The sequence below is a fragment of the Dipodomys spectabilis genome, unplaced genomic scaffold (assembly GCF_019054845.1).
Source record: "Dipodomys spectabilis isolate Male_0828 unplaced genomic scaffold, ASM1905484v1 ptg000009l, whole genome shotgun sequence".
Lineage (NCBI taxonomy): Eukaryota > Metazoa > Chordata > Mammalia > Rodentia > Heteromyidae > Dipodomys > Dipodomys spectabilis.
In genome coordinates, this window is record NW_024870686.1 from 5,020,533 (window position 1) to 5,044,588 (window position 24,056).

The 24,056-nt window shown below is 35.7% G+C and overlaps 1 protein-coding gene across 2 annotated transcripts in view; it reads right to left on the minus strand.

Moving 5' to 3' along the window:
• The window catches only part of Nrg1 (neuregulin 1), a 1,054,999-nt gene that overhangs the window by 139,581 nt on the left and 891,362 nt on the right, over positions 1-24,056 (minus strand). Inside the window, exons 3-5 of one of the 2 annotated variants that reach the window (XM_042701124.1) lie at positions 23,603-23,724; positions 17,017-17,067; positions 14,578-14,628 (exon numbers count right to left, since the gene is read on the minus strand). In XM_042701124.1, coding sequence (XP_042557058.1) covers positions 14,578-14,628; positions 17,017-17,067; positions 23,603-23,724 — 224 coding nt within the window. The remainder of the gene's footprint in view (positions 1-14,577; positions 14,629-17,016; positions 17,068-23,602; positions 23,725-24,056) is intronic. The other variant, XM_042701138.1, reaches the window with a different exon arrangement.

Below are 24,056 nucleotides of genomic sequence, written 5' to 3' on the forward strand. Positions count from 1 at the left end.
TTGATCAAGTAAGGAAAATATACACATTTTGCATAAAACCATGTAGGATTACTACAACATTTTTTCTGATATACATATATATATATATATATATACCAAGAATAGCCATAAGTATCGCCATACATCTATATCCATACATATGATATCTCCATATATATCAAAGAAAATTATATATATGCTAATTTTTTGAATATATATATATATATATAGTTGATATCTCCATCCATCCAATCAGACTTTATCACAGGAATATCCTGCTTGACAAGGTGGATTCCTTCCAGAACATTTCAACAGAGGTGGACATGTTTGGCCCTATAATTTTATTTTTGTAATGTGAAAGGGCAACATTAGCAATTTGTAACTTTGTAAAATAGGAACAAGAAATAAGCAAGATGTGTTCTCTCAAAGACACATGGTTTATGAAAGACATGAGTTTTTACAGGCTGACTGAGCAGCTAGATTTATGAGTTGAAATTTGGGATAACATATGTAGAACATTAAAACATAAATTTTAAACATTTTATCTGGGTTTTTTTTGCTTAATCTATCTTAATTCCCATATGGAGAATTTATAGTGGAAAACTTGATCAAAATGATATCGAAGTTTGCTGTTCATAGTTACTGCCCTCAATAAATAATTTTAAGAAAATCAAGGGAGTAATTACAATAAAGCAAATTTTTGCTTTCAATTTTTAATAACTATAACAGATTGGTTTGCTTTTTCTGTGTGTGTGTGTGTGTGTGTGTGTGTGTGTGTGTGTGTGTGTGTGTGTGTTGGTACTAGCCTGATCTTTAACTTGGTTTATTTGTTCAAGGCTAGCACTCTAACAACTTGATTCACAGCTCCTCTTAGAGCATTTTGGTTTATTGGATATAAGAACCTTACAGACTTTCTGTCCAGGCTGTCTTTGAACCATGATCTACAAATCTCAGCTCCCTGTATAGTGAAAATTATACATGTGACCCACCAGCAACTGGCTTACTTTACTATTTTACTGTGTCTCATCATAATTATAAGTATATATCTTAAATTGTACAATTCTCTCACTTGTGACCCAACTCAATACTCTTTGAAAACAATATTATTTTCAAAAATGTCTAAATACTTAATGAAAGTAAACAAGAAATTACAGGATTTCCATATACATTTTTGTGTAACTCAAACAAAAGTATATCTTCAGATACATAGCATATTCTTTATAAGTCCAAAAATGTACCAAGAATGAATTTGGGGTAAACAATAATGTTTCAATTTACCATACTAAGATTAAGCTCCTGATCTAAAAGCTTCTAGTTAAATATTGCAATTCCCAAACTGTTTTCAAAACCCTAGCATGAATTGATTTCTATCACCTCTTAATCTTCATTTACCTTTTACTTATAATGCTAAATTATGGGATTTCATTATTTTAAATAATAACAAACTACAGGATTCTAATTTTTTAGTAAAATAGTTATTTTACTGGGCTGAGCTTTTCATATGAAGGCTAACAATCAGCTATTTTTTTAAGGTGATAAAGTCATTACTCAATATTTTGTTTTAAATGACACACTACAAATGACTTTTCTCTCTTAAGTAATATTACAGTATTAAAACCCTTGATGTAAAAATATGCTCCCCAGAAAGGGCTTAAGCAGGCAGTCTTAGCCACTTGGGAGGCAGAGATCTGAGAATGGAGGCTTGAAAACAGCACAAGTAAAATGAAGTTTGAGAGACTCCATCTCAACCAATGGCAGAGCATGGTGGGGAGCAACTATTATCCCAGCTAAGAGGGGACTACCATGGCTGGGTGCAGTGGCATGTGCCTGTGATTCTCAGTGACATGGGGAAGCACAAATAGGAAAACTAGAGCCAGGGCCATCCCAGGTATAAAGTAAAAAACCCTACTTTAAAAATAACTGGTGCACAGGTATTGATAAAGCACCTGCCTAACAAGCTCAAGCTCAAGGCCCTGAGTTCAAATCCCCAATACTATGAAAGAAAAAGAAAGAAAGCAAGAGAGCAAGAAAGCAAGAGAACAAGAAAGCACCAAGCAAGCAAGCAAGCAAGCAAGAAAGAAGGAAGGGAGGAAAGGAGTGAGAGGAGAGAGAGAGAGAGAGAGAGAAAGAAAGAAAGAAAGAAAGAAAGAAAGAAAGAAAGAAAGAAAGAAAGAAAGAAAGAAAGAAAGAAAGAAAGAAAGAAAGAAGAAAGAAAGAAAATTGTCCCTTATATCATAATTACATGTAATTATTCATGATCAGCAGCATTAACCACAATTCTACTTGATTGCAAACTCCTGAGTTCAAGGACTATTCTCTATTTGTCTCCCCTGAACAGCCCCCTTCTACCACCCAACAAATGTGTACACATTTTCCAACATCATGGTAGAAGGCAGTACGAGCTCTTTGTTTATTTTAATTAAAGACAAAGAAATTTCTAGGTTTCTCAGGAACAAGGAGCAAGAAGAGCCATCAAAATTTAACCCTAAAAATGGCTCAGTGGTAGGGTGCTTGCCTTGCATGCATGAGGCCCTGGGTTCGATTCCTCAGTACCACATAAGCAGAAAAAGCCGGAAGTGGCACTGTGGCTCAAGTGGTAAAGCTCTAGCTTTGAGCTGAAGAGCTGAGGGACAGTGCCCAGACCCAGAGTTCAGACCCCACAATGGACAAAAAAAAAAAAAGAAAGAAAAGAAAGAAAAAGAAAAAAATTAACCCTAAATCCTCTACTTAACTCAGTTGCCACTTAGCCTATCCTGTCTATAGTTTACATTTCTTACTACAGAAGTAAAAAAGTGGTTGGCAAAATTCCTTCAAAAAAATTTAAACAAATACTGATTAAATTTTTGATCACTTCAAATGAGAGTCCTAGAGATATTTAACAAAGCTAGGTGTGTGTACTCAATACCTGATGAACAAATTCAACCTCAATACCAAATCTCCTGACATAATAAGACAGCTATGGACTTGGAATGAAGATGAACACAGCCTTAGGCTGGAACCCTTGCCAGCCTGGATAATTGGTTTTCAAGATTTTGCTGACCTTGGGTAGAGTGAGAAATAAAATGAAAAGTGCCACTCCAGCACTTCTGTGGTGATTAGTTGTATTATGAATACATAGTACCTTTGTTAAGGAAAGGAATTAAATACCTACACTCCTGAGCGGGATGCAAAATAAGAATGGAATGGAGAAAAGTGGGAGATAGGTACAGATGAACTCCAAGGACTAGTATTTCCTTAGGTTCAAATGGAGATGTCTCTGGTGCTGAGAAAGCTTAAGTTAGTATTACCTTACATTTCCCATAGCACCTGCTGAATTCTGTAAGAGAGCAAACAGAAAGAGCCAAGTATGCTCCTTCTTTTCCAAAGGAAATAACAACAGCTAATCAATATGCCATTACTGTGATGAAATTCGTAGCATCTCCAAATTTCCTTAATTGTAGATTTAAAGATATAATCAACCAGGTATAAGAGGAGGGGGAATTAAATGAATGAGGAAGACAGGAAGGGTAGGAGAGCAGTCATAATATTCAAAGTATATATGTGATAATGAAAATAGGAAAACTGAGGGGAGGCATGGGGTTTTGAGAGATGCAGAATGATGATTTCAAAAAGCTAGTAGAATGAAGTCTAATGTCATAATAAAAGACATTCTTTCTTTGAGGAGATATGTTTAATTATTTATTATTATTAATTATTTTAATGATTATTTATTTGAGGAGAAATGCTTAACCCAATTTTTTTTTTTTTTGTCAGTCGTGGGGCTTGAACTCTGGGCCTGGGCGCTGTCCCTCAGCTCTTCAGCTCAAGGCGAGCACTCTACTACTTGAGCTACAGCGCCACTTCCTAACCCAATTTATATACACATTTAAATATATTTATGGGCACATGTATCAAAACAACTCATTGCTCCATTTATATGCATAATTTTTAAGCTTTAATGTATAAGTAAAAAAAAATCATCAGGAGGATATGACTCAAGTAGTAAAGCATCCATCTAGCAAGCCTGGGATCAAGTTCAAACTCCCTTATCAAAAATAGAGAAATAAATGAACTTGATTAAAAAGAAAAAAAATATTTTAAAAAGGAATCTGTATGAAACACTTCGGCTTTTCTCCTCAAAGTCAAGGAATTTTATATATTTTAAAATGAGTTCCATGCGTTCTGGTTTTAAAATAACTCATTTTCTATTTTTTCCCTACTTTCCTGGGTGTAAAAAGAGTGCATTCTCACCAATGATGATAACAAGCTCAGAGGTTTTCAGAGCCTCTTTAAGAGAGATTGTAAATGGACATTTTTATCACTCATTATTTTCTTCATATTGATTATCCTGCTTTACTTGTAGCTGCTCAGTTAAACAGAATTTTTTTAATCTACTTTTAATTTTCCTTTCAGATTCTCAGCAGTAAAAATCAATTTTCCTAATTCCTCTAAGTTTGTCTGATGTGGTCAAGGCTTGTGGGGTGGAGGGTCCCCCCCTGACTATCTTTCTTTGTCCATCTTCTAGTACAGAACTCAGCTCTGTTAATAAGCCTATATTGTGTTCCCCTGGGGCAGTTCCCATCTGCTCTCTTTCACCCCAGCACACTCTAGGGTAGATATGGTGCAGCCCCCACTTGGGGGCTGTCATTAATCTCCCTGGAGATGATATTTTAGGGGTAGACCTATGATGCAATCAAGGCCAATCAGATATAGTCCTAAGATTTGTTATTTTGATAAGGAAGAAACTTTCTCTCCATTTTAAACTATGAGCTGTGTGTGTGTGTGTGTGTGTGTGTGTGTGTGTGTGTGTGTGTGTGTGTGTGTGTGTGTGAGAGAGAGAGAGAGAGAGAGAGAGAGAGAGAGAGAGAGTTTTATATGTAAGCTACGAGTTACCAGCAAGTAGCTCTCTGTCAGGCAGAGAAACCCTCCAAGAATGAAACTAAGATTTATGAATAAGCAATGGATAAAAATGAAGAAACAAGAAATTTACATTCATTGAGCCTCTAGATCAAATCAGGCCCATTCTGTAAACTTATACATTCCCTTTACAGTCAACACCATTTGGAATTAAATTTCTATCACTTGCTACTGAAAACTGACATGCTAAGTTCTCATCAACATTTCCATCATATTGATATTGTTTTTCAGCCCTTCTAAGTTTTTATAAGGGTAGGGATTATTTGGGGGGAAGGGGGGAGAGGGATTATTTTAAAGGTCATCTTCCCATTGTTCTATTTCTCAGATCCCTAGGTAACTTTAAAAAGAGAAAACCATGACATTCGGCATGTAATATTAAAATTCATCACAGTCTTGCTAGCTCTGTTCTCCTAGAAGCCACCTAGGTTTGCCTTTCTGTCACTATCAGTTTATTTCCACTTCATCATTTAATAAAAGAAAAATCTTGTTGGATGCTAGTGGCTCAGGCCTGTAATCCTAGCTACTCAGGAGGCTAGGATCTGAGGATTGTGGTTTGAAGCCTGCCCAGGCAGAAAAATCTATGAGACTCATATTTCCAATAAACTACCAAAACTACAAAAGTGGTGCTGTGGCTCAAGTGGCCAATCACTAGCTTTGAGCAAAAGAGGCTCAGGGACAGTGCCCAGGCCCTGAGTTCAAGCCCCAAGACTGCCACCAAAATAAGAGAAATACCTTTTATTTAAAGTTTATTTTACTCTTTTATCCTTAATGATTAAAAACACTAAAGTTGTTCTCTGGAGAGGAAAGGTAGTAGAGCAACAGTTACTAGAAGCAGGAAAAGGTGGGAATAGGGTATTGAGAAGGTTGGTTGGATAACTGGTACAACTAGAAATAAGCTCTGGTACTCTTGTGCACAATAAGGTAGCTCAGTTCACAATAAGGTGTTCTATATTTTATAAAGAAGTAAAAGAGAGGAGCTAAAAGGGTTGAAACATGAAGCAAGGAAAACCAGAAGGAAATATGGATTATATTATATAATCAGTATACATTATATACATATGCTAAAACATCACACTGTATCCCGGAAATATGATTATGTATTCATTAAAAAGAGTAACATTTTTTTTTTAAAGTAAAATGGAGATATCTCCTTTTCTCCCAATTGATATCCAACATAATGGAAGATTTTTTTATTTTTTATTTTATTTTATTTTTTTGTCACTCATGGGGCTTGAACTCTGGGCCTGGGTGCTGTCCCTGAGCTCTTTAGCTCAAGGTGAGCGCTCTACCACTTGAGCCACAGCTCTAGTTCTGGTTTTCTGGTGGTTAATTGGAGATAAGAGTCTCACAGATTTTTCTGCTCAGTCTGGCTTTGAACCACTATTGTCAGATCTCAGCCTCTTGAGAAGCTAGAATTACAGGCGTGAGCCATTGGCACACAGTTGTAAGATTTATTTTTATATGCTCAAGAAACTATTGCAATAAAAGAGCCTCAGAAGAATAAAATAAAGAAATTGGATAGTAGTAAATTTCTTTAAGTCACAGAATTTATTACTTAATATAATAAATTAAAATTTATTTTGCCTAGAAAAAGGCAATACATGCAAATACCCAACTACTAGTATAAAATGCGCACATTCTATGATAATAAGGTTCCCTTTAACACACGACTCTATGATTATTCTTATCTCTGTGAATAGCACGTGCCAATGGCCTACAATTCAAAATCAGCCCAGGTAGAAAAATCCACAAAACACTATCTCAATTAACCAGCCAAAGCTAGACTGTAGGTTTGGCTCCAGTAGCAGAATGGCATCCATAAGTAGAAAACGCCAAATGAAAATTCAAGGCCCTGAGTTCAAACCATGGTAACAGCAAAGGAATAAATAAAATAAAAACAAAGACCCATATTTGCCAAACAAAATCAAATTATTCAAACTGATTCTAGACTAATAGTTTTGGCTGTGTTTGATAGTAGAATTCCCTTGAATTGGATTGCTACTAATCAAAGTCTCTCCATTCCATTTCATTACTTTAAAGATTGTGGCAAGTGAATATTTTTCTATATAAAAGCTCCTCTGGACTAACTAGAATACATGCAATTTTTTCCCTACACTCTTCAAGAACTCATCTTGAGTCCTTGAATATGGGATGGAAGTAAGACTCACAGTTGCATGAATGTGTCTAATCTATAAAAATTTACCTTATAAAATAGATATTAATGTTAGACATGTATAAATAAAGTAGATACTATTGTTAGTTTTTTCTTTTTTCTTTTCCTTTGCCAGTCCTGGAGCTTGAACTCAAGGCCTGGGCACTGTGAGCTTCTTCTGCTCAAGGTTAGCACTCTACCACCTGAGCCACAGCGCCACTTCTGGCCTTTTCTGTTTATATGGTACTGAGGATTAGAACCCAGGGCTTCATGCATGCTAGGCAAGCACTCTATTGTTAGTGTGTATATCATTAATATTCTTGTAGGCACACATGCATGTGTATACACACAATTCAAAGGAATAATGTAAAAAGATTAATTTCAGCCAACCACAAAAATGGTAAAATACAGATCAAAACTTTTGGAATTAACTTGTTCAGTAGTGGAATGTAATTAGAATCACCAAGTTACTTTAGAAAGGTAAGATAGGACTGAAAAATTATGTTCTACTTGTGAACAGTACTGCAAGTAAAAAACTAAGATATCTTCACTTACAAAATGAATGAGCAGAATATGAAGAAAGTAAACTTTCTTGCACACAGGAATGATCTTGACACACAAGTTCTACCTCTTGTTCTAAATCCCTCCATTGTTGTATAAATCTACAATTAACTCACTAGGCCATCAGAAGAAGGAAGTAGCATCAGACACAGCAAAACCTCTTTCTAAATCATTATGATTGCTATTTGGTGCTTGATCATTTGTTATTCTCCATAGAGGGCAGTGTCACCACACCCCTATGAAGGCCATGTTTATAGGAATCTGAATACAGTCTACATTCAATTAGGAATCATTTTCCATCAGTGAGTAACAGAACAGACACACATTTTACCACCACTACAGAGCTGAAATTGAAATGCCATTTTTCCAGCAGAGAATCATTTACCAAAGGTGTGAGCAGTTTCCTTTCCTTAAAGCAGATAGGGCAGTTATAGCTGGAGGTAGAACAAGAGACAGGGGCTCAAAATCTCTCATTAAACTAGCCAGACCTGGTCCAGTCTAATCAACACATCACTGCGCTATTCCCAAGAGCAAATGCTATACCTCATTATGACTGAAAGGTTGCTACCAACAAAAGACATTATTTCCTTCTGCTAGCTGTTTTAAGGCCACATTCAAGATTGAATTCTTCATTTCATCCAGAGGTGTCCAAGTGGAATCTTGGATACTTCTTTAAAAGGCAGCCTTTGCTGAGAATATCTAATATTTTGAAAATACCTATTTAATTTCCTGGCACAGAATTTTCAACAGCCTCCCTTGGGGCTGAAATTTAGGAACTCATTTACTTCTCCAACAATAATTTTCTTTTCAATCATGTTCAAATAAGATTTAAAGACTGATTCTCACTCTTTCTTTATAGCCACATCCCTTTTCCATAGTCTAGCTCTCTCTCATTTGTTCAGGTGATTACTTTTAAGCAAACCTATGCTCAATCATGTACATTCATTTTCTTATATGAGGCTTCTCAATGCATGTTTGAAACACACAAGATATACAAAAACAGAGTCTCAGGGAAATTAAGTACTTTGCTTAAGATCACACAGTAATTAGCAGCACTCCTATTTAGACTTAAGAGCATAAATCCATCCAAAGTCTGTGTTCTTTCCATTTTATTAACCTGTCATACTTTGATGTACATCACTGAGATCATACAAACTCTGTTGTGTAAGACAACTCATTGGCTTCATCTACTGAAAACTCCCAGTCCACTTTGTATTACAGGCTATTTTCTAAATCCCTTCACAGACTGTCATTGCTTTAAATATCAAAGGTTTTTGCTTTGAGGCAACAAAACCTTATGCATCAGAGAAAGGCAGTATACTGTCTGGGTTTCAGTCCTCCTTATGTGACTCTGGACAGCATACACCAGTTTCACATCTGTAAAGTAGAGCAAGGTTTTATGGGAACCGTGGCTCATCATCCATTGAAACACCTCACACATTACTTAGCATCCAAGAAGCCTGCAATAACTTTGCTGGTTGGTATTGTTACTTGGAACATACATTAGTACTTAAGACTATTTACCAGAAATGGATCTTTATTTTCTTTCCTATTGCTGATCATTAAACTTCCCATTTTTCTTTTCTTCATTTATGTATTAAATTGGAATGGATGATGCTTAATTCAGCAAAGTAGTTTGTATACCAATTGTATTTTTTTATAGCATTCAAAAGAATTGTCTGCAGAATGGGGTCACCAGCAACTGGCACTTCTGGAAGAAGTCATTACGTTTTTGTTTTTTCTTCTAAACAATCCATTTACATTTACATAGTCTGTTATAGGGTTCAAATTCTTCTTCCAAAAGCTGCCACTGAAGTATACTAAGATGCTCATTTAACTAAGTGCTTACAATTGATTTTGTAACAAATGTCATTTACAAAAAGGGAAACTAATGCTTATCTTTACTAGAATGATTATTATAAAAATTTTCAAAATTATAACCAACAATTCTAAAAATGTAAGTTGCCAAAATTAAAAAAGGGTCAGTTTAAAAAGTTCCTACAAAGGAATAGTAACTTTAATATTTTACCAATATTTTACACCACTAGAAAAATAAAAATAAAGGAAGAAAACCTAGTAAAGTGATTGTAATTGAAAAATATGTTCCTTAAAATCCACATTTGGAAATCACTTCCATATTGTTACAAGGATTTTTAAAGTACCTAGAGGGCTGGGATGCAGATATTGGTAGATATTGGTAGAACGCATGCCTAGTATGTGCAAAACTCTGGTTCAATACTCAGCATTAAAAAAAGGTATTATTACTAATAAGTATTTAAAGGTGGGAGAAAAAGTGCTTTTGATAAATTAAGTGGGTAGAGGAATGAGAGATAAGAAAAAAAGTCAGAATAAAAGACTCTAGCTAGAAGAAAATCTACAAAAATATTAGCATTATTTCAGATGAGTTGGTCAGTGGTTTTAATTTTCACCTTTTTGTGTTTTTCTAACCCAACTTACATTGTCCAAAAGTGGAACTGTAGTGGTCAGAGAAGAGCTATGGGCTTATGAGATACAGATGGCACAAAAATGATCCCATAGACCTATAGCCACCTAATCTTTGATAAGTGAGCCAAAATCATCAGATGGAAAAAAACAGCCTCTTAAACAAATGGTGCTGGCAGAATTGGCTATACATGTATAGAAAACTGAAGTTATATCCTTATATATCACCCAGCACCAGAATCAACTCCAAATGGATCAAAGACCTTGAGGTAAGAGCAGGTACCCTGAAAATATTACAGGAAGGGATAGAGCATACACTAGGGATCCTTGGCACAGGCTGAAACTTCCTAAATAAAGATCCAGAAACAACAAATCAAAGAGAGGCTGGATAAATGGGATTGCATTAAGCTGCAGAGCTTCTGCATGGCAAGCACATAGCTAGCAAGATAAATAGAAAGCCCACGGATTGGAAGAAGATCTTCACTAGCTATACAACAGACAAGGGCCTCATATCTAAAATATACCTAGAGCTCAAAAAATTAACGCCCCCAATAACAAATCTTCAAAGAAACAACCATCTCATTAATAAGTGGGCTAAAGAATTAAAAAGAGACTTCTCTGGAGAGGAAATAAGAAGAGTCAATAGACACATGAAGAAATGTTCAACATCTCTGGCCATGAAAGAAATGCAAATCAAAACAACACTGAGATTCCACCTCACTCCAGTTAGAATGACAACCCTCCCCTACAGTATAACCTCTGCTTTCACTGTATTTGATGTTGGTATAATTTGTGGAGGGGAAGGGAGAAAACAAATCGTTTAAATAGGGATACAGGTGGACCCATTGTAACAATGAGATCTACAAGATGTTATGTCAAAAAATGAACTTTACAACTTTGGGGGGGGGGGGGGGAGATGGGAGGGCAGAGATGGTAAGGGAAACAAAGGAGGAGGCAACAATGCTTGATAAGAAATGTACTCATTACCTTGTCTGTGTAAGTGTAACCCCTCTGTACAGTATTTTCACAATAAAAAAGAAAACTTATTAATAAAATAAAAAGAAATAGCAACAGATGCTGGTGCGGATGTGGCCAGAAGGGAACTCTACTACACTGCTGGTGGGGATGTAAACTGGTTCAACCACTCTGGGAAACAATATGGAGGGTCCTCAAAAGGCTAAACATAGAATTCCCTCATGATCCAGCAGTCCCACTTTTGGGCATTTACCCAAATAATCTCACACAAGGCCACACTAAAACTACCAGAACAACTATGTTTACTGCAGCATTATTTACCATAGCTAATATATGGAACCAACCCAGATGCCCCTCAGTAGATGAATGGACCAAGAAAATGTGGTATATATCCACAATGGAATTCTACGCTTCCATCAGAATGACATCACCCCATTCATAAGCAAATGGAAAGATTTGGGGGAAAAAATCATATTAAGAGAAGTAAGATTTGTAATAGTTAGTATATGTCTAGGATAGTACTAGTGGAAGATCACAATATCTCAATAGTTATGTACATATGACTATATGAAATGATGCTAATCGAAATAAACTCAAGATATAGAAAGAGAGGGGTTTTATTGCTCTTTTTTAAATGTATTGTTTGAAGTTATTTCTTTTTTCTTTCTTTCTTTTTTCCTTTGGTTTATCTCCTGTTATCGTTGTTTTTTATTTTGGTACCTTGTGTCTTGTATATATATTTATCTGATTTGGGGAAGGGAAGGGGAATAACAAAATGGTGAGACAAAGGACAAAGGGTGAACCAATGCAACTGCAATACTCACAAGACACTATGTTAGAAATGAACTTTAAGTGGCTGGGAAGGTGGCTCAGTGGTAGAGCGCTTGCCTTGCATGCCTGAGGCCCTGGGTTCGATTCCTCAGCACCACATAAGCAAAAAGAAAAAAGCCGGAAGTGGCGCTGTGGCTCAAGTGGTAGAGCGCTAGCCTTGAGCTGAAGAGCTGAGGGACAGCGCCCAGGCCCAGAGTTCAGGCCCCACAACTGGACCCCCCCCCAAAAAAAAGAAATGAACTTTAAGACTTGGGGGGAGGGGACCAGGGGTTAGGGAAAGTAAGAGAAAACAAGGGAGGAGGGACTGTTCAACAAGAAATGTACCCACAACCTTCCTTATGTGACTGTACATCACCTTTACAAAAAAAAAAAAATACTATTTAAAAATTAAAAAGAAAGTGATCCATTTGGACCTACAGACATAAAAAGACACTGGGCTGCCTCTTCTTTTTCACAGTGATCCCAAAAGTTCAAGGAATTTAGTTATAACACATAAAAGGTTTGCTGAATCCTCACTACTCGAGAAAGGCTTTTCAGAATGTACTTCAAAACACCAAGGTCAATAGTGCAGAAAATGTAACCCACATAGGCATGATTACATTACTAAAGCATAGCTCACTTTCCAAATGCGGGGATTTACTAGTGTCTCCTTTCTGGCTGAAAGAAACGTAGGATTTCTTCCAGAACTGATCATTTCTGACCTTTCTGAACTTCTCCAGCGCCTCTGGGTTTTTCATGTATTTTGAATTTTTAAGGCCGACTTACTCGTACTGCTGATTAGTCATATTTTGCCTTTAGCCTGTTCTGATTGTAGATACTTCTTTCTTATGACTCTTCTGAAACAAGTTCTGCACAGAGCTGACTTCATGTGTCTACACCCACAAAGCTTGCATGCAGAGTCCAGAACTCTTGGTTTACATTTTCAAATTACCAAATATGTTTCCATGAGATTAAAAATGCACTTACTAGGCAATTCAGCAGAACTGAACATAGAATAATGTATAAAAATGGCACCTGGAAAATATTTTAACCAAATGGTACAAGTTTGCTTTCTTAGCCCTCCCCTATCACCAAATACCAGGAACCAACTTTACGGAGAGTAAGAGAATAAAGCCAGATTCCAAAATTGTTTCTTTCTCCATAAATATGGTAGAAATAGAAACTGAGCACTTCATTCCAGTTTCCTAAACCTTTAGAAAACCAAAGTAAGTTTTTCTCCCCTTCCAAAACTGCTTGGATGTATTTAAAGACAGCATCCATGGTCCCATTAATGACATCATGAAGAACTCTAATTACAATACATTCAATAACTTTATCCAGTGAATCGTGTAGGGGACAAATTATTCTCAGACAAAATTTCCAAGAGAAAACCTTTCCTTTGTATTATAAATGCTTTTTAAAAGTTCAATATGATCCCTTAATTACATAATAGGCACAAGAATTACCGTAATCTTTTCATAAGCTGAATAATAACAAATATTCTAATTGGCCAGCTAGAATTATCATTGTGAATACGTAAAGAGTGCCCTTAGAACACAGAGGTAGATAATTGAGCTCTTCCAAACATTTCATTGCCTGTGTGATCTTATTCAATAGTTGCCATCAATTCTGTTAAATGATACTTTATATAGTTAAAACGCTAAACCTCGGGTTATCACAGAGTTTTTGTATGGTTTGAGGTGCTGAGGAATTGACCCATGGCCTCACACATGTAGAGCATATGCTCTTTTACTGAGCTACATCCCAGACAATAACAGGTATTTCTACACAGATAGGTCTAGTCTGGTTCTACAAATCTGGAAAGAAAGATCAAAACCTTATGTGTTTAAGCAGATTGACCAGGAAATTTAAATTATCAAAAGTATAGACTTCTTTGAGTTTTCCCATCAAGCTGATAGAAAAAAAAAATGTCTCTCAAGCATACATTCCAGGTTAAAATTGGTTAACTAGGAACATACATTTATTGAAGAGCTTATCAAACTGAGAAATAAAGAACTAAAAATAAGAAAGAGAAAGATAGCAGCTCTAAGTTCAAATTGTCAAGGTCTAATAAACATGCCTGCATTTTATCAAAGTTTAATATCATGCTTTCAATTTCTAAGTATCAAAAAACTATTTTCACTAGTCTTTGCTAATTTCCTTAGTTCCCTTGATATGGTACAAAGCACCAATCAATCTAACATTTGTAGAAGTCCATAAGCTTGGAACACATTTCACATTAAACAGATGAAAAATATATCTGAGACCTTACCCAGGGACTTTCATTCAAACATCTCATAATTAGTAACTTACTATCAAGTTTGAACTAAGGGCACCTATGTATGTTTTTCTCATTACATCAGTTTCAGAGTTCATATGAAAAACAAGGCACTTTGAAACTGATATACCCATATATCTGGGTATTGTGCTTTAGGCAGCTGATAAAGGCATGAAAACAAGCTAGGAAAAAAACCCAAACCACCCAAAAGTAGTCATCAGAAGCTATGAAAATTTTTTCCAATAACCAAAGGAACTAGATTATCCTAAAATTAGCACATATGACTTCATTTACTATTCTTGTAGTTTTTGATAAGGAGAAGATATCTAGTTCATATGAAGCATAGTAGGTCATTTACACTCCAGTCAATGCAGGCCTGCTCCCAAGCCTAATATAAGGGTAAACATTGTATGAATGTATTCAATGGAAGAAGCTATTATCTCGGGTTTAAAAACTACTGAACAGAAATATTTAAGATACTTACATGAGGAAGTATTTGCGCCTTCTGTGGATACTGATATTCTAATGGGAGACTCTATAAAACATAAAAGTGGAATGAAGCTTTATTGAGTCAGGCCACTTAGACTCTTATGTCAGAACTTTGCCAGGTTTGTTTGGGTCTCAGCTGAAAAAGTGTGCTAGAATGCAGTATAACAGGAAAGTGGAAGGATTTCTAGTCAAAGGATATGTGCAACACACCACAGAGGAATATGATGGCTATACAAATCCAAAAACCTTTGGAAGAAAAGATAGTGAAGGGGTAGCCCACATCCCAACCCTGCTGAATAAACCTTGGGCAATTATTATCCTGAACAGCTCCACAGGATCCGTGAGAGAGAAAATTCTTTCACTCAGTTATAGGCTCGTTTACTAGAAACATAGAAACCATGTGCAGAGAAAATGGGCAACATCCATGCATTAAAAAAAAGGAGTTTAAACACACTTGTAAGCAATTTGAGTCCGTATAAGTAAAGTCCATGCAAGGCCTACCAGAGCAATTACATTAGGGTTAAAAAAACATGCTAAGGAAAACAGTATTTGGGATATATGGGAAGAAGATTCTCTTAGGTATAGACAGAGCGTAAAACATAACTTGTGCAGAAAAAAAAGCATTGGACCTAAGGGTTTTCACTTATTAATAAAAAAAGTAGTATCAAAGAAGGATTGAAATTCAGGTCACATATCAGAAAACAATACATTCGATCTATAATCCCAAGAGAAGAACCATATAAATTTAAAAGCTAAGGTTCCTAACACCTACTAGTCAGATAATCATCTTTTATTACAAAAATGTTTGAATGAAAGGTATAGATTCAGATGCACTCACTTTTCTAAATCTCTGCTTTCTTCCTTCTCTCCTTTGCCTCTTTTCTTCCCTCCCTCCCTCCCTCTCTCCCTCCTTCCCTCTTTCCTTCCTTCCTTTCTTTCTTCCTTCCTTCCTTACTTGCTTCCTTCCTTCTCTCTGAAAGGAAATACCACTTTAAGTAGTAGCACAGGCCAGGTGCCAGTGGCTCATGCCTATAACCCTAGCTACTCAGAAGGCTGAGATCTGAGGATCACAGTTCAAAGCCAGCCTGGGCATGAAAGTCTGTGAGACTCTTATCTCCAATAAACTACTACCACTTATAACTCAAGTGGTAGAGCACTAGCCTTGAGCACAAAGAGGCTCAGTGAAAGTGCTCAGGCCCTGAATTCAAGCCCCAGGACCGGCAAAAAAAAAATGATTCTAGCACAGTCCTACCCAATATACATACTCTGAGAAAAAGCAGTCAGGACATAGAGCTAGCTACCTATACTGATTTTGAATCATGACTTTGATGGAAACAGGAAGTAATGATGAAGATGAGATGGACAAAGCCTGTGTTATCACAGCAATCATAGCACTACCTTAAGCTTTAACCAAGCCTCAGGCCACAATGAACATTAACAAAACCAAAATATTAAATAGGGGACAATGAAAAGAACACTGAGTTTAAAATAGAAATCCTTTCTCTTCTACTTTCCAATATATATGACTTAGTATTTCTAATGTTTCATTTGTTTCATCTATAAAACAAGGAAAAACAATGTCATATTTCATGGTTTTGTTGCAACTACAAAATGAGTTATAAATATCATGCAAACACAAGGGCATGAGTTGAAAACAAGTTATTGTTGTACCTTGGAAGTGAGTTTTCAATCTTAATGCTTGAAAACACTTTTTCCAAATAAAGATTAAAATTTTTCTAAGGTACTATTTACTATAAAAGATAAGGAACTGGGGAGGGGGAGGAGAGGGAGGAAATAAAGAGCCAGACCTGATGGCATACACTCCAGCACACAGGAAGCTAAAGCCAAAAGTTTGCAAGTTTAAGACTGATCTAGACTACATAGTGAGACCCTATTTTTAAAAAAAGATCAACATGCAATGGAATGGGCAAATTCACAGTGAGAGGAAATTGATTAATTATGGTTGTGCATATATTAGAGTTGGGTTATGATTAATGTTTATTTGTATTGCACTGATGAATAGTATAAACAAGTGAGAAATAGGAAGAAATAAACAAAAGGGAAGATTAGAAAGAAAAGAAAATAAAAACCTGTAAGGCTTTTGTTAATTCATTTTTATTTAATGAATTACAATTGGTCACTGGACACTCAGAAATAAGACACTGAAACACTGTCTAGGAATACTCTCTTATATTTTACACTCTTTCCATTCAGATTTCTTTCCCTCACTCATGTTTCTCAGGCCCCAGTTCAGACATATATCTTCTCTTAAGTAAAATCTAGAAAGGTAGAATGAGATGGAGAGAAACACAGGATCAGAAAACAGGATCAGCTAAAATCTGGATGCAGAAGGGGATCTGATTAGTAGGAGGAGCAGCCAGTAGTTAGATCGGTCATTCTGGTTAGTAACACTTGCCAGGCTTATTTTCCTTACCTGAAGACACAAACGTTCTTTCAGTTGAGGCTGGCATGCCAGTGCTGATCTCTGCAAAAAAGAAAAGGTGATAGGATATTATGATGTATAATCAGGAGGAAGCCAGGACCTCAGCCTGCTTTCAAACTGCAGATGAGGACAAGGAAGGAAGTATTGCGAGAGAGTAGAAGCACACTGGGGCCTCACAGAGTGAGAAATGTGAAGAAGAAGAAAAAAAATAAGTTCTTCTTTTCAGGGGGAAGAGCATGAGATGAATGGTGCTCCAACAGTTAAGAAGAATTCATGGCCCCACTGATCAGTGAGGAAAGATGGATATGGGACAAAGAGAAAGTGCACTCCTCAGAAAGGAAAGTGAAAACAGGGAGATAAGAAGGTCAAAGGCATAGGATCACAAAACTGTAGGCAGATATTTTTTTTATGTTCCAGATCTTGAGAAAATTATAGTTTTTGCAAAAATAAATAAACAAAAGCAACAATGTTTCCCATTGGGATTGGTGAAAAGCATCAAGTTCTAGAATGGAACTCCAACCTAAAATTGTCCAGTGGAAATCAGGACAGGTGCCTAATCCACATCACAGCTACCAGGGATATTAGCTGCGGAAATAAGCTTCCATCCCAAAGGAATGAAGGATAAACCTGCACACTCAGGACCACCATTATCATGAGAATTGGGTAGTCTTATTCAAGACTTTAAACTTGCCTTCATACTGCCTTTGTGAAGAAGTAAAGGGATGGCTGTATTATCTAATTCTGCATTTGGTTCTAAAAAGTACTTGTTTGCTAAACTCTAGTATTTTCTGTTAGCCACAGCTGTTGAAGCCTGGATGTAATGAAGCAATAACTTTCAGCCTTGGTTGTATGGATCCTCTCAAATGAGATTAATAGTATCTTATATTCTCCAGTCAGGATAAAAAAAGATCATTCCAATCTATTGTGATAGTAGCTAGCACACCAGATCTGACTAAAAATCATGTTCAGGTCATATTTGCTAGCAGCTCACATCTGAACTAATGCCCTGCTAACTGTGGAACTCGAGGTACTCATTATCAGTGCTGCCATTTTGGAACATAGATCTGATTAGTTAGGATTTTCATGATTGGCCTAGGGAAAAGGAATCAATTTAGTTGACAATATTTCTTCAAACTTCTAAAGCTTCTCTAGGGACAAATGTTTTATGGAATTAGAAGGAATGAAAAGTCATGTGAGATACAACAAAGATGTTTAGAAATAAATATTGTGCTAATATGAATATATAAATACCAGAAATATACCTTTAAAAAGATCAAGTGTGTTTTTCAGATACAAATTAAATGTGCATGATCCTTTCTCTTCTAGGATTAGGAGGAAAAGCCATTCAAGTAATAACATTGTTATCAAGATTTTTCCTATACCAGCCCTACACCTACCAAAAGTAGGACAAAATAAAAGCAATTAATTGTGAGGCGGTAGGAAGTCCTTAGGATGTTGTCCAGAGATTGGCACTAGAGAGGGTATTCTGAACTGGTAGTATAGACATAATCTGGTTCTCAAGGAGCTGAAAGATGCTTTTCAGGCTTAGGTCATAGGAAATGAAAACTATTCTCTAGAAATATGTAATCTGAGGGAAACACTTTTAGTAAGGCTTCATAGTGTTTGCCCTTCTATAAAAAGACCTAGAAGCTCCAGACATTTGAAATAAATGCTCACATTATTAAGAGAGAAGCCCCCTCATTCTGTCCCTCAGAACATATCAACAGCAAAATGGTCAGATTGATAAAGGAAGCTTAAGATGCTTCATGAGAATTGGACAAAAGTCCCAAGCTCTAGGGAAACATCAACACTTTCTTCAGATTTTTATTTTTGACAAACTAAGTAGTTGTCCACGGTGACCTTCCAAGACAAGAAAAATGTAGAGCTTGTCTATCTGTGACCAAAAAAAAAAAGACCTCAGATCAAAGGAAAGATTAAACATACATTTCCTTTTTCATTGAATAATGATACCAGAAGAGGATACTACAGTGCGGCGTGTACACAGAGGGAACTTAAAATAACCTCCCTTCTTAAATTAGATGTTTATCCTGGAGACCTTGGAAATATCTTTAATGATTATGGTTTCAAATAAAAACTTGCTGAATTAATATTGGGAGAAATCCAAGCCCAGAAGTTAACAGGTACTTCACACACACACACACACACACACACACACACACACACACACACACACCATCTTTTAAAAGGAATTTCCCTAATAAGAAAGGTTAATCTTGTTTTTATAAACATTTTTATGTGTGCTATGGACAGAATTTTTTAAACTCTTATTTAAATATGATTAAGAATAATTTTAAATTATACTTTCAAAATTAAAAAGTTACTCCACAGGGGCTGGGAAGGTGGCTCAGTGGTAGAGCGCTTGCCTTGCATGCCTGAGACTCTGGGTTTGATTCCTCAGCACCACATAAGCAAAAAGAAAAAAGCTAGAAGTGGTGCTGTGGCTCAAGTGGTAGAGTGCTAGCCTTGAGCTGAAGAGCTGAGGGACAGCGCCCAGGCCCAGAGTTCAGGCCACCACTGGACCCAAAAAAAAAAAAAAAAGTTACTCCACAATCTCCATGGAAGCATTATATTTTCCCACAGGTATTTAGTATATTAAATTTACTAATTTATAAAGGACATTCCTCCTTATTAATGTAAACTACTGAATATTTGTTATCATGAGCCACCTAGGTGAGCAGACAAGAGAATCAAGGGAACATTGGTGTATTTATAATGTTTGAATAATTTTTAGCAAGTTGACTCTCATCTAAAGAAAAAGCAACTTTCCTAATAATTATGAATGCTTGACTTATTTGAGATTTGACCACAAGCACAACATGCTAAATAGAAATATTTAGCAAAATATACATATAGATTCATGCAAAATACCTATGACATGTCAGTGTGTATTTCAACATCCATTTCTGTGAGTCTTTTACCTTTCAAAAATTATAGGTTACTATTGTGTATATAAAAATTAATGAAGTAGGGGCTGGGAAGGTGGCTCAGTGGTAGAGCGCTTGCCTTGCATGCCTGAGGCCTGGGTTCGATTCCTCAGCACCACATAAGCAAAAAGAAAAAAGCCAGAAGTGGCGCTGTGGCTCAAGTGGTAGAGCACTAGCCTTGAGCTGAATTGCTGAGGGACAGCGCCCAGGCCCAGAGTTCAGGCCACATGACCGGACTCCCCCCCACAAAAAAATTAATGAAGTATTTTTAATAGGAAATTTTAAAAGTGAGCACATTTATTATTGGCAAGGTAAATAGAAGGTCAGGATGATCTTTGAGTATCTAAAATATTCCTGTTCATAATGGTTGATTAACCAAATGAGAAATTTTGAAATAAACAGCATAAAGACACTAGACATTCTCAAACATATTCTCTTCAAATTGCTTTTTCTTATTAACCTTCATAGTCATCCTACTTAATATAATATATATGGAGACTGATAGAAATTATAAAACCTATTTTAAATGCCATTTAGTATACAGTATGGATTTTATCATGTCATTTCCAACAACCTTGTCAGTTTGAAAGAGGGAAATAGGTTAAGCCTATTACCCACTTGAACCAGTCTTAAAATCACTAATTGATCATTTAATCAAAATTTATAAAAAGAGCATCTTCCTGCTCTTCTAAAATGAATCAACTATTTTATTGCTCATGACCGATCCTATGGGAGCTTGAATCTCACTCAAATAGTTTTTCTCTTGATTAAAAATGAAATCTTAGGAGAAGATATAATTGATTAGTTATATATTTTCCTGTACTAATCTTTGGAAAGAAAGCATTATTTAATTACTCTGAAACCAGCCTCTTATGCTCTCCAGGAGTTTTCATAGCACTGGTTAGTAAGAATAAATTGCTAAATTAAGATTTCCTACAGAAAGATCAAGCCAAATAAACTAAGCTAAAAATGAATATAGAGAGTATGAGCTGTGAAAACAGAGTTTGTGTGGCCTTTTCCATTGCCAAATATAAATTCATGAAAGGAATCCACTTGTACTTCATCACGTAATAGCACCTACGGGATCCTTCTTTACATGAAATCTAACATAAGATTTCTATAGTCTTAAAAATTATTAGCAGAGTGTATAGATTTATATATAGCTATCAATGACAAATTCTCATTCCCATTCCAAATATAAGCAGAAAGACATTGGAAATGTAGAAGAAGAAAAAACCTAAGACACAGCTTAACAAAATTTTTTATTGACTACATATATATATATATATACTAAATTCTTGTAAATAGTGCAAGTATTCCATTGAAGTACATTGACAATTCATTGGGAATTTCCATAAAGATTTTATCATTTCATTGAGACCAAATTGCTGATCTACGTAGGTCTAAACAGTAAAGTTTTACTAAGGAAGATATTTATGATCTAATCTAATTTAGTTTGAATAATTATTAATCATCTTAATGGGATTAAGTAGTGCCAAACAGCAAGGTCACCCCAGGAGAAGGAAAGAGCCTCCTGGGAGGCTCTTTCTCAGAAAATTATATTCATATAGATTCTAAACATCCTAGCACAAGAGGGTACCTGAGTACGAATTTAAGTAAACCACAAGGAATCATTCCAAAGAACTTGAGGCCTAGTTAAGGTGAAGGTACAGTTCTTTTCTCATGAAATCTCTCTTCTTATGACTCACCATATCTTTGGTTCTGTCTTTACAAGTAAAACAGTCTGCCTTAAAGACTTATGGACACACACACATTTAGATAAATTGCAGTGTGCAAGGAATTAAAGAAATTTTGATTTATGTTCCATTTTGCCACTAAGTATCTTTGTGATCCTAAATGAATCTGATTACTAAGTATATCACTTTTAAATAAATATGAGTGAATTGAATAAGGAGGATCCATTCCTAATGTCTCAAGAATTACCCAAAAGAATTTTGGTTGTTTCTGTGAGGATGACTTAGAATATACCAAGAACTTCTCTTTATTCTAACTTATACTTATTATCAATAACATCTCAGCTTTCATTTCTCATCACTATAATTTCCCCATGCCATATTTTCAAATTAGATCACAAGACTGAGACTGAATGAAATAATACGGGTAAGTGAATTCAATATCTCTCCTATATGTGAAATGGGAAAAGGCATATCACCCGCTTCTCAGTACTCTAGATAAATAATTATAAAATGATCCTTATAAAATCTTTTCCTAGAACACCATGGAGGTAAATAATTCAATGCTTACCCATGCATATAAAAAAAAAGTGTGAAACAACCAATAGAATATTACTTTCTGTAAGCATTCAGTAAAACCAGAGAACTCCAATTTTATTTTCCTTGGACTTGATAGAATATGAAGTTACATAAATCTCATCCAAGTGTCAAAATTGTAATTCAAAACCATTTACCTGAAAGAGGAACACTAAACAAAACTAATGACAAAATGAGATCATGCCTCAAAACATGACATAAACAAAAGTGAAGATCCACAGATGTGAATTTTCAAATTTGTGTCTCAAGTGGCTTTCTATGAAATTCCTTGTAGGGTAAAGTAATACTCGTAAAATACTGTTGCTTAACATGTGCTGATTAAAAACTATAGTGATAACATAATTGCTCATATAAACTCTAAATATCATAAGCAGAGCTCCTAGGAATAGTAACAGAAACTACTTTCCCTGTCCTTTACTATCTGTGGGAAGAGATACCTAAGATGAAATCAATGAATTTTGACTACACTGCTATAGAGTAGTTTACTGCAAAGTCTAGATAGGACCAGGCATCACTGTGGATTTCCCTATTTTTGTCTTTCTCCCTTCTTTCCCATGCTCTTATATCACAGACATCAGTTTCCTATGGAATTTACTCTTCCACAATGCTGACCTGGCATTTTCATTCCTTGAAGAGACCCATTTTCACAATGAATATTCTTTGTCATCTTCTACGAAGAAAAGATGCAATTAGTCTTTGTTTTTTAAGTTAATAGATCTTTGTATTGACGTTGTAAGTGCCATTGTTCAAAGTGTGGTTTTTGAAACATTATCTGACAATTCCAAAAAGTTGAAACAAAAGATTACTAGGTTATCACCAGTTCCACCAGATGAATCCATAAGCTGGTGGAGTGCTAGGGCGGTGGGAAACAGAGACCACCAGCTAAGATAACTCAGAGAAGCTGTCAGGGTAGACAGCACTTTCGAATTCTGAGAAAAATATTCCCTGGACAGTCTCTAAGGAAACTTGAATGAGGAGCCTATATATTTAGTAGGAATATCACGGCCTCTACGATTTTATTAATTTCAAAATTCATAGGCCAAAAAGTTAACAAATCTTCTTACTAGCTAGATTCAGATGTACTCACTTAAAATATGTATTTGAATATAAAATAGCTAGATCTGTATTTTATATACACAATGCCTATGTGTGAAACATACATGTAATGAGCATGTATGTACATGAAATACACATAACCTGTAACTCTTTTTAAGTTGTTTAGGAAAGGCAGTCAAGTCATTGACTCTTTTATCCATAGAATTCAGTTATCATATGTCTTACCATTCATCTTCATCAGCTGTCTCATAGATTAGGAAAAAAGAAATAGCAGGTATCTCTTACCATTCGAGTCCACAATGGTGATGTTGGCAGAGGTACTGTCATTTCCTAGTTTGCTGATCACTTTGCACATATATTCTCCAGAATCAGCCAGTGATGCTTTGTTAATTCGAAGTTCTGACTTTCTACAAGATCAGGACCAAGGTAGTGTAAGTATATATCACAAAAATGCAGTGAATACTAAAATCTATTTCCCTAAAGTTTCAGATTTCCCAAATCTCTCTCCCTCATCCTGTACATACCATGTTAAAATAAAACTTGCTATTCCATCAGGTGAAGTTCATGATTTACTCAGAGTAAATGTGAACTATATACCATGCAAGTTATACAATGGGTACAATCTTAATTTTATCACACAGGTCACTAAAGAAAAGTTTCTCAAGTGTTTTCCTTTTATTCCTCTTCCACCACCACTAACCACCTTCTTTTTTATTGTTATTATCGTTAAGAAGTTGTA